Here is a 12646-nt window from a genome sequence, read left to right as displayed (position 1 = left end):
AGTTTGTTTTATATATTATTTATAAATTTTTAAGATTACTTTTATTGAGTTGATATTTGTATAAATGTTGCTTTTTCAAAAAGAAAGTGTATATCAGCTTTTAGAGCGTTCACTAAATATTTTTAATCTTTTTAAGATCTATATATTAACTGATGTAAAAATAATAGCGCATTCATGATGAAATAAATATTTTTACAGCATACTTAATTTGATTAAATTAAGCTAAATCAAGTTTAATTAAGCCAGGATAATCTATAAAACTACATTTTATTCAATGAAGTAGTTAATGTTTATATTAATGTTTTTACCGATAATTAACAGTTACTCAATTTTATTTTATTTAATTTTTTTTCGATTTTAGGAAAAAATGCAGAATATGCATCTGGGTTAACAAATATTGACGTTGGTGATGCCTCTATTGAATCTCGTTTAATAATGATGGAAAGAATTAACGTTCTACTGGCGAGGTTTCTATATACACATATAAATATATTTAAAAAGCAAAAATGAAAAAACTACCAAACGGCAATCCCATATATATATATATATATATATATATATATATATATATATATATATATATATATATATATATATATATATATATATATATATATATATATATATATATATATATATATTCTTAATTTTCTTTAAGTAGTTATTTTTTTAATTGAATAATATTTAAGGCAGCACCATTAAAAAAAATATGTTCATACCACGTTCCGGCTTTATGACATCACTGATATATATATATATATATATATATATATATATATATATATATATATATATATATATATATATATATATATATATATATATATACACACATACATATATACATATATATATATACACATATATATATCAATATATATATATATATATATATATATATATATATATATATATATATATATAAATATGTATATATAATATAAAAATAAAAATATTGAATTTATTATAAAATAGTTATACTTTTCAAATAAATACAGCTATTAACAAGTAAAATAATATTAATAATATATACAGTGTAAAGGAATTTTAATGTTAGTGTCCAACTGAATTTCTTCTAATAATCGTGCTGCAGAAAAATAAAACGCTAATATTTCGTGCTGTGAGCTATCATAAGGGGAATCAAATGTTCAACGCCCTTAAACTACGGAAATTTTTTAAATATCCGGTCCTTATGTTTAAATAATAGAAATATAATAATTAGCTATTAATGAGGTACTCGAAAACAACGTAAAAGATGACTGTTTTAAGAAGAATTCTGTAAAAAACTATTTTAGATGATTATCAGTTGAAATCCGATTCATTTTTCAGGTCTTGAATTTACTAACTTGTATCTTTTTCCATGAACGGTTTTGGTTTTTGTTTCATTTAAGCAGCAAAGTAATGTATATCAGTAACAAATATAACTTGTAACTAACATATATTTATAATAGATCCATCTCTACAAGTCGAATGCAAAATATTTTAACTGTTGCACAAACCCCATAAATCAAATGTAAGATCGGGGAGCTCTTTAATGTGATGTAGCTCGTCAATCAATTCTTTGAATATATCCACACCCATATTTTTATCACATATTACGTCATTTTTTTCATCCAAATTTATTGGTTCGTTTGTTTGCATTATATAAAGTAAAACATCGTCTATATTTTTAAATATATTTGTTTTTGTGTTATTACATAGTGTCAATCCGTTTCCAAAATTTTTATACAAAGGGCTACTTGGTTTATATTCCAACGTTAAATCATTCATACACTCCTCGTTTTCTTTTTGTTTTTTTGTTTTCTGTTTGCATGGCCAGTCTTCTTCATTCGTGGCTTTTCGTTTTGTTGCATTCAAAGGGCTTTGTGTGTGAGATGTTATAGGTCGTGCAGTGGTTACAGTGCTCGTAGTGCAAGTAACTCTGTCGATAATTATCCAATTTTTTGCAATGTCCATTTCTAATGAAAAGCGTAAAGGAATAAACTTAATAACGCTATATTTTTTTCTCTTGATATTTCAATGTTTAATGTAAATGTTTCGCTTGTCAATAACAGCTTTAGTTTACTAAACACACATTGATTCTATTTTTTTGTTGTTGCTTCTGGTCTTGATAGCAAATAAAATTCATTGATGTTGTGGCGCATGATTAAATGATCTCTATTTATACTCTACTAAGACAATACTTTAATATAACCTCAAAAATGTTATTTATTTGTTGATAGTTAACATGAAAGCAATAAGCATTAATCTTGTTTGGGCCGCCAGTGTCAACGTAATCTTTTAATGGAAATAGAATTAGCGTTTGGTGGCTGTGACATCATAAATGAACTCCTTTTACTGTTGTTTTTTCTGTTGTTGTTGTGTTTTTTTTAATCTTTTATTTTCTTTAATTTTTTTTTTTAATTCACTTTACTCGTGTACTTTCCAACTAAAATTTAACTAGCGTTGTTTATTAACTAAAAAAAACATAATACGACGAAACACTGAAATGCATTAATTTTATTTTTTTAATAAGTTTTTCAATTCCCTCGGGAGATTTTAGTTTCCAAACATAAAATAAGGTTTGTCCTTAAAGATCTCAACTAAAGCAAAATAGACTAGCGTTTGAACAATCTTTATAAATATTTAAATCATGATCGCAATCCTTATTAAATGATTATAAATTAAAAATTTATATTTTTATTTAAATATTTTAACATAATTGCTTTTTTGAATCTGTTCTAAAAAAAAAATTTAAAACCCGCTATTATAGCATCTACTTATTAAAAAAATTAAAATTTGTTATCATTTTTCATTAAGTATTAAAGGTTTTAAAAAAAAAGTTTATTCTCGTTTTTTATTATAAGGTTAAAGGAAAAAAATTGTTGAATAGCTATTATTTTTTATCAGATCGACCATTAATCTATCTGTTTTGTAAATTGATAATAGTATTCAACAAACAAACAAAAACTTTATTAAAGTATTAGTTTTTACTTATTTATATATATATTATTAATATACATATATATATTTTTGTTATTTATATATATATTATTAATATATATATATATATATATATTTTTTTTTTTTTTTACAGTTTTTTTACATGACATGACCGTCATACATAACTAGATGGCCGTCTGCATAGTAAATTTTGCTTTTTGGCTGCAATTTTCCATTCTTAGACAAGTTTGTTATTAAATGAATTTCATAACGCAGCCAAAAATCTTTGGAAAAACTCGCCGTAGTTTCTTTTATCATTAGGTCCAACTATGTATGTTTCTAATATTAATGGTGTGTGATATTCTAGGATTTAACTATTGGAAATTTTTTAATTATCCTGCCTTAGAAATTAAATTTGGCGCAATATCGAGTTCATTGCGACATACATTTTTTGATGTAATTAATTGCGCTCAATTATATTTGCTTGGTCTTTGACACCGAGAATATTGCTGTCTTGCATGAGCTTAACCTGTTGCATCTTTTGACGAGACCGTTTATTGAAGATTTCGCATTGAGCTACATACATCTTTAACACAAAATATATAAATGGTTATGACAGTTTTTAATTATTTTCTTACCTGTGTAAAAGATATTTTTAAAACAAACTTAATAAAAATTTACAATAATTTCTTAATGAAGTTAAAATATTAAAAAATTAAAATATTAAAAAATGATTTTTTTAAAATATTAAAAAATTAACATAAAAAAGTGAGTTTTTAAAATAATAATAAAAAATTAAAATATTAAAAAGTGAATTTTTATTAGATTCGTTTTGCAGTCGCCTTAATTAAGTTTAAAAATATGTATTTTAAGTTTAAAAATATGTAAAATTAATTTTTAAAATTTATGTATTTATTTTACTAAGGTTTTAAACAGCGATTTTTTTCTTTGAAAAAAAAATTATCATTTAGAATTAGGAAGGGTCAAATCAGTGAAGCCACTCTTTTAGCAAACATTCTACCAAGAATTTTACTAGATTTTCTTCCAGTGCAAGAGGTTATGAACAAACTCATCAGCGAGTTTTTGTCTAGTCAGCAACCAAGACCAGAGCTCATTGCAAAAATATTTTACAAGGTAAAAAACTATTTTTTTAAAATAAACATTCGTAAAAGCATAAAAATTTTTGAAATTTCATTGAGTTGTTTTTGTTTGTTTAAGGTGTCAGACATTCTACAAAGGGAAGGAAATGAGGTGACCGTCAGAGATTGGGTGTTTTTATGTATCGCCAGCTTTGTTCAAAGGTTACAATATTTCAATAAAACATAGCAGTTTTTATTCATATTGCCATTAACATTTTTTGTTTTGTTTTTATATTCACATTATATATTAACAATATTTAGTTTAACAACATTTTTTTAGGCAAAGTACTTTGAAACCTAGCGGATATATTTTTAATAGTTTTTTTTTTTCGTCTAAATACTTCAATACTTTAAAATCTACGGATTATATTTAGAACACCTTTGGCAATGGCTGTTTGGAGTTTAACGTGTTTCTTTATTTGCGCCTCCTCAAATCCTTGGCTAAAATCTCTGTATCCTTTTTGCATTGCAAAATAATAGGTCTTCAAATAATGCAATTGAGTTTTAGTATAATCTCTTTACTTGTATGTAATCCAGATCACTTTGCATGATGACCATTGTCAAACTTCCTGTCTTTTTAATCCTAATGTAATGGCATTTTAATTTCATTTAATTGATATTTTGGGAAAGTTAAAATATATTACCATTTATTAGGTGATGTGCATTACCATTATGAATTGATGAAATGTTGCGTGCATGATTTATTTTATTGGGGGTATAAAGCTTAAATTATTGATTATATTTTTAATAAAAATGTCAATTATTTTAAAACTTTTCATTAACAAAAAATTTTGAAGTTTCCCATATGTTGTGTTAAACAAAGGAAGATTGGAAGAAGCAGATAAAGAAATTTTTTACATTGCTGCGCTAGATTTTTACACGGCTCAGGTTAAACTTTTGTTAATTCCCAGTATTTTAAGGTGGATTACCAGTATTTTATGACTTGATTACCAGCATTTTATGACTTTTTTTAGTGAGTATTTTTTGCTTATTCTAGAAACTGGACTCAGCGCAGAGAAAACAGTTTTTTCAATTCTTTAATGGCAAAATAGACAATCCCGCGTCACCTTACGTTCGACTTCTAGCTTGTTGCACGGAAGTCCAAGCTCTAGAAAAATTAAAAAAGTAATGCATGTTAAATAAAAGTGCATTAAAATAGGCATATTGAAACGTATATTTAACCAATTAAAGTTTTTTAAAATATTTATAAACAAGTTTTTTTGCGCATTTTTGAAACATTTTGTTACGCAACTTCTATATACTTTTTTTGTTTGTTTGAATCACTTTTTTTTGTTTTTTTTTTTTGTTTTTTGTTTGACGATTCGATTGTATCAAGAATTTTGACCTAAAAGGCTAAAGTGCAAAAAAAAAAATTTATTATTTGAAAATTTGTTTCTTTATTTATTTTTATTTCATTTTTTAGCAAATATTCTTAAATATTAATTTTTTAAAGAAATATTATTGATAATATAAATATTTTTCAATGTCTGATATTTAGTCATTATACATTATGCAGACGTTAAGTCTATAAAAGAAAAAATTTTAGTAAAGGAATGAACTGGTTTCATAGCGTAAATAAAAATGCGTCGTTGTGGTATTGTTATACAAACGTGTTTTTAGAAATTTTTGATGTTTTTGTACACGCCGTATTCTTGTTCGAAACCTTTTTTATTTTGCGTTCCATTTTTTAATTCATCACGCTTTCTCCCTTCTAAAAACACACGCACCATTCTTAAGAATTAAAAACGTTAAAGTAATTAATTAATTTTTTTTTTAATTTTTAAATTTTTTTATAATAATCAAAAAGGCTTCATTTTCTAAGAAGTAAATATTTCAAAAAATTATTGCCATTTGTATTTTTGAATTATGCTTATTTAACTGTTATTATATAAAATAACTGTCGCGTCTACGAATCTTTTTAAAAATTTTAGCCAGCTCAAAGAAATGAATTAATGTCTAATAAGTAAACCGTGAACTAATTGACGAAAACGGTAACGATAAGAGTGTGCTTTTTATATTTTCTACGTACATGCTTCGTGTTACCGAAACTGTTTTTAATAGTTTTCCTAATAGCTATTTTTATCAAATTATTTTATATTGATTTATTAAAATTTTTTTCTTATAATTAATAACATTTTATAACTTGTTATTTTGTATAACTTTATCATTTTATCGAATGACGTAAGTCTTTACAATAATTTTTTAAGTAGAGGAAAGTGTCACAGTTAAATCTTAAATTTTTAAAAGAGGAATAGCACATAGTTAAACTCGGGGCACAGCTGAACAATCTAAACCTATAAATATCACAAATCTGAAAACTTTTAAGTTTAATGCGAAGTTAAAATTTAAACTTTTGGAAAACAACTTTTTTTGTTGCCAAACAACACAAACGATGTTGTTTGTTTTTTTATAATCTTTTCTTTTTTTAACTTAATACCTAAGAAAATAAAATTAACTTTTTGTGCAACTTTGAATCAGTAACTCTTTTTAATATGTTTAATATATTCAAAACGTTAGTTTTTTGATCACTAGTACTTAGTTACTCCAAAAACTATGCCTTTTTCTGACCTATTGTTTACATCAGTGCAATATTTTAATCTTATATCTTGTGCACTTTAAAACAAAATCAACGAGCAACATTTGAACGCCAAAAACATTGTTTTTGTTTAAAGAACAAACGTTGTTTGTTTGATGAGCATAAACCTCATTTTATTCCTTAAATTATTTTATATTACTTTTCTCGAAACTATCAAAAATGAACTTTATCAATTAGACGCAGTATACGTGCGTGTAATGATTTAATGCCACAGCTAACATCTACAGAGGTGAAACATGACAAATTATTAAATTTAAAAAAGGAAAAACTTTAAACTTCTCTTGTTTTTGTTGCTACGAAAAAGTTGACTGTTTTGATGACTGTTATTAATCTTACTAATTTTTATTTAAAAAATAATTAAAAATATTTGGTATATTATTTTGATATAAATAATGCAGTTGCAAATAAAGATGTTTTAGGCTGCTAGAAAGTGGAGGGGTCAGTATTGTTGTATACTAATGTATAAAAATGCTTGGTATGAAAAGCGTAAAAATTAAACGATTATTGACTTTTTATTTAACTTTTCTTAAAGCAACCCTCAATTGTTAAAATAGTGAATTAATATATCTATCAACACTCGACAACAAAAAGGAGTAAATAACTTTAATGTTAAAATGAAATATACCTTAGTCTGAGAGTCTCATTTTTATATAAATTATATTATCATCAAACCTTATTCTGACAAGCACTTCATAAACATGCGATCCCGTCTGTTTTTGCATTTAGAGAAAACATTAAAAAAAGAGGAAGATTTGCAGTATAATAACAGTGGCTTTAGAAAACGAATTTTCCTTTAAAATGAAAACTGGTTTAGTGATTTTTATATCAATCGCTGCAAAGAAAAAGTTGTTTGTGAAAACTGTAAAACTTTAAAACAGCAAATAAAGCAACTTTAGAAAGAAAGTGACTTCCCTTTAAAATAAAATACAACATTAAAAATAATGAACAAGACTAATAATGAGATTGAAACTAAAAAAAAAAATGAACTTATTTATAAAAACATTTCCCCTAAACCAAAATTGTTAAAACCTTTTAGTGGTTTAGAATTAGATAGGTTCAATGACTTTTTTTTTTTTTTTGGTGGACCCAGGCGATAAATTCCAGTTTTTGAAGCTTCATGATACTCAGTCAAATATTAAAATATGAACAACGTTGTAAAAAAAGGTCCAAAATCAAAGTTATATTTACTTGATCCAGTTTTTTACCAGTTTGTTATTACTCCTCTTTAAATCAAAAATTGGTTTGTGCATGTTGGATTTTAAATCATATTGAATGGTTTTTTAATTTACCAAAATGAACAATATCAAGACATAATGTCCTGGATTAATTATTTGTATTTTATACCGGGTATAGTACCAATTTAGTTTTCTAGAATGCAAATTAATAATGCCTACTGTTTTAAGCAAACCTATCCAAGTACAAGGTGCATTAACGACTGCAGTTAGTAGTTTTGTTAAATAACGTCATCCTTAAATATTCAGAGCTTCATGCTTTCAAGTTACAAAAATTATGTAACATACAGAGAATTGATAAGAGTATTTATTGCATTTTATGATTTATTTATAACATTTGAAACTCGGTTATATCCTAGATCAATGTCGAATGAAGAAAATAGTAGATAGAAATAGTATTTTTTTTTTTTTAAATCTTTTAGATAAAGTTAACTCATCGATTAGAGATATACTACAATTAAAGAGGAATTAGCAAACATAAGGGAACGTCTAAACATTCTTTTACTTTTAGAAGGTTGGAACCAATTTACATCGGCTGAGGTTTAAAAGACTCAAACTATCTGTGTGAATATATATATATATATATATATATATATATATATATATATATATATATATATATATATATTTGCATTGTCAGGGTAATTAAAATTTGACAGTTATTTGTCTTCTTCGAATCAAAATCAAATCAAATATATTTCTGATTAAAAGTTCTTACATCAAGGATTCAAACTTTAAACTTCTAATCACCCTTTAAAGATAATACAGAAAAAACTTTATGACATTTTTTCAAACTAAAAGAATTTATCTTTTTAATGATGTGTTAGACAACCTACTTTTATTGAACTTGAGTCTCAAGTTCAGCGGCAGCAGGTAAAAGATGTTTGATATAAAATAAGTTTATTTACATCATCTTTAGAATGCATTATATCAAAAAGAATTCGAATACTAAAGCATTCTTTAAATTTATAAACAATAAAATCACAAAATCTTGGTTGCCAACAGCAATTTTTGTTTGAGTGTAATATCCATTTACATGTTTTTTTACATGGCTGATTATTATTTTTCATAATAGCATAAAAAGATTAGTCGAGTATGAATTCTTTAAGCGTATGATTATTCTTTGACCAAGAACATATTATTTTTGTAAGCCCAAATTTATTATTTAATTTTCATTAATTACACACCATCCAGCGATGCTGCAAGCCATGGTAATCTAGTTTGTATGACAACTCCATTTCCTTTTTACAGAATGATTTAGTTTGTATTTTATAACATCTCAATAAATTTCACTGTAAAAATTTTTTGGTTTTAACATTTAAATTATAAAACATGTCTAAAGGTAATTAAGTTACTTTGCATTGCTAGTCATTTTTTGGATATATTTTGTAAAACTGTTGTTTTTTTATTATCTAATGAATATTTAACATTTTTTTTAAAAAGAAATGAATATTTTGGAATAATGTCCTTTTGCGATCACTTATTTCCCTTAAAGGTAAATATCTAATATCAACAGTCTTATGTCTTATATTTGTAAGTCTGAATCGGAGACCCACATAGGTAAACCTAATTTTTCAGTCGTCTTCAATAAAAAATTTTTTAAGTTGCTAATACTTTTAAGTTCATATATTGTTTATTAAAAAAGAATCTAGGATCATATTATGTAGACGCGTATATAATGTAGACACGTATATAATGTAGACGCGTATGTAATGTAGACACGTATCATTTTCTTTTTTAACAATTGAAACCATTATAGAACTTTTTAAGAATTTTTTCTTTATAGTTAGTTCCCGATAACGTTGTTTACTTGTCGAATAAATTTCAAAGCTTTTTTTCCATTTGTTTTGTACCTGTCTAATATTTTTGAACTATCTTGGTAACTTTATACGATATATAAACATTCCCTTCTTACAAACAAGTATTTCTAGATAAGTTCAGAAAAAAAAAATCTTCAGTATTTAAAATATCTTTTAAACTATCAGTCGATTTCTTTTATTAACTTTTGATAATAAATGCTATTTTTAGCAACTGTTTAATAAATTTTTGTCATAGTTTGCCTCGATTTCAGTTGTCGTTTCATTTCAACATCAGAATTCGAGATCTGTTTATTAAATTAGAAAACGTTATTTTTGTTATTTTCCTTTTATTTCGCAAGCTCGTTTAAACTATTTTTATTTAAGGTAAAAGGTCGTTTATTTAAGGTAAAGGTCGTTTTATTTAAGGCAAAGGCTTGTTTAAACTCCTATATTTTTATTTAAGGTAAAGGGGAGCATTAAAAACACGTTAAGATTTTTTAATTGAAATAAATAAGTATTACGAATTTATACTTTTATATATTATATTATACTTTTTATTCTAGTGACAGGCAAACTTCCTACATACAGTATTTAAAGTAACATATTTGTATATGAGCTTAAACACTTTATTATAAAAAAGAAAAGGTTCACATAGTGCATTGTTAAAAAGTTAAAGAAGAAAATAGCGACACACAAAAAAAGAAGGGGGACAATAAGAATAAATATATTTAAAGCATATATTTTAATTAGAGATTAGCATAATTGTTAAGTTTCTATTAGCTTAACTTAAATATAATCTTATTTTGTAACTAAAGTGCATTTGACATTGTATAGAATATCAAACATGCCACATAACACACACTTCTATCTCTTCTAAGTGGTAGTTTTCATCTACCACCTAATGTGCATTCTCTTAAGGAATGCACATTTTTACCTTAATTATTTAAATAAACAAGCAAAATATTTAAGTAAATATTTTGTTTATGATATGCACATTAAGTAGTTAATGCTTAAGGTGGCAATATATGATATACAAAACAAGCATATTCTATTTTGAATGCAATGGATTTCGGATGCAAAAATGCTACTTAACACTAATACCACTCTTGTGTTTGGTTAAAACTTGCATTTATACGAATAAATTTAAATAAAGTCACAGCTTGAAAACGCAGCATCAATATGGAGGTCTAATTGTATTAAAGATATTATTAGACAGGAAAGTGTACAATGTAGATCGACAAGGGTTGAAACATTGAAAGACATCTGTTATGAAGAAAGGAGAAAAAAATTAGGTTTACCAACGTTGGAAGAAATGAGAAGTGACCTAATAGAAATGTTTAAAACAATTCAACTGAATATATTAGATTTAAAGAGCCTTGAGATTATACAGCCACATGTCTAAAAACCATGTCTAGAAATCACAAAAAAAGTTTCTCACCAAGAACTTACTAAAAAAGTATGCCAGTTTTTATTTAAAAAATAGAGTGTTAAACAATTGGAATATCTAAGTCATCAGCACAGAAGTCACAGATGTATTCGGCAGCATGTGAATCTGTACTTAATTATGCTTCGTGAACCCAAAAATGCATGCTGATTTTTGCTCGCTATTCTGGCTAATACAGATTTTTGCTCGCTAATACAGATTTTAACTATTTTTCGGGTTGTTTTTTTTTTATCCCGTTCTCTTTAAATAACTTTGTCTTTTACAGCATAGACTTTTTTTGGTGTAATTTTTGTATGTATTTCTCGCAATTTTTCGCAGTTTTTGTCTTTTTCATCTTATTTTTTGCGAAATATTTAATGACTGCTAAATAATCCAAATCTTGATTGGAATGGAAGGGACTTTCTGATAAGCCAGCGAAAGCTAGTGCCAGTGCTCTGCTATAAAAATAAAATTAAAAGACTTTAACAGCATACAGGTATAATAGGAATTCAATATAAAGCTTTGACAGTTATATGCACAAAGTGTTATATTTTAATAGTTAAATTTAATTTTTTATCTCCCATTATGATTTATAACTTGACTATTGCATGAATGCTGTAGAGTGATGTAATAACGTTTTAGAAGTTTTATAAGAAGTTTTAAAAGTCTAGTTGGTATAGAGGTAGATACAGTGTGTTTACACTGTATCTATCTCTGTACCAACTAGACTTTGTCACCCCTATACATATTTAATCTCAGATGTGACGTACTAAGTATATTGTTTTTTAAAACGTAACGACTGTAATTTAAATAGATTAATGTGATTTGTTTGCGACCAAAAAATACATTTTTTAAAGCCAAAAAATACATTTTTACAGCCAAAAATTAAATCGCATAATAAAGCATCACTAAAGATGGTAAAAATAAAAAATAAAAAAATAGTAGATTAGACTCTATGTTTTATCGTCTGTAAAATTTGGAAGCATTTTATTGAGTAATTAAAATGTTATGAAAACTTATCTGGTTGAAAATCGACTAGGGCCATTTAATAAATCGTTTATATAATTTATAAAGACTACATAATCTATAAATTGTTTTTTTTTAAATCTGGTTGCAGTCTATTTATAAACGAATATTAAATAAACAGTTTTAGTAAATAAATGTTTGTTTTTTTAAATTAATGAATTTTAGCAAATTGTTGAAAACCACCTTTTGCAATGTTTTTTTTACGACTCAAAATCGAAATCAGTTGTATCTTTAACTAAATCTTGGGCAATACTTGTTTTAGTTTAAGATAGGGTACTCAGTTCTGAACAATTCAGAAGTAAATAACTAAATGCTCTATTTTTGGTTTATAAACCAAACTGAATAGCTGTTAATAAAGAAACAATGCCTAAAATAATTCTTCAATTAAAAGTGTTTACATATCTACAATTGATAAATTATATATAAAAAGAAAATAAAAAACAAACAGATTTAGCAATCTTTTGACATAACATTATTTCGGTAATGAGATTTTACCCTCCAGGTTGTTT

General features: G+C 25.4%; 1 protein-coding gene across 1 annotated transcript in view; it reads left to right on the top strand.

The window, feature by feature from the left end:
• Positions 1-5550, top strand: part of LOC101237115 (huntingtin) — a 108662-nt gene extending 103112 nt beyond the window's left edge. Inside the window, exons 48-53 of the mRNA XM_065793347.1 lie at positions 362-467; positions 3894-4056; positions 4141-4223; positions 4436-4513; positions 4859-4949; positions 5059-5550. Coding sequence (XP_065649419.1) covers positions 362-467; positions 3894-4056; positions 4141-4223; positions 4436-4513; positions 4859-4949; positions 5059-5190 — 653 coding nt within the window. The 3' untranslated portion in view covers positions 5191-5550. The remainder of the gene's footprint in view (positions 1-361; positions 468-3893; positions 4057-4140; positions 4224-4435; positions 4514-4858; positions 4950-5058) is intronic.
• The last annotated feature ends 7096 nt before the right edge of the window (positions 5551-12646 follow it).

This window comes from Hydra vulgaris, chromosome 03 (genome assembly GCF_038396675.1).
Source record: "Hydra vulgaris chromosome 03, alternate assembly HydraT2T_AEP".
Taxonomy (NCBI): Eukaryota; Metazoa; Cnidaria; class Hydrozoa; order Anthoathecata; family Hydridae; genus Hydra; species Hydra vulgaris.
This window is presented reverse-complemented; position numbering and strand designations above follow the sequence as displayed.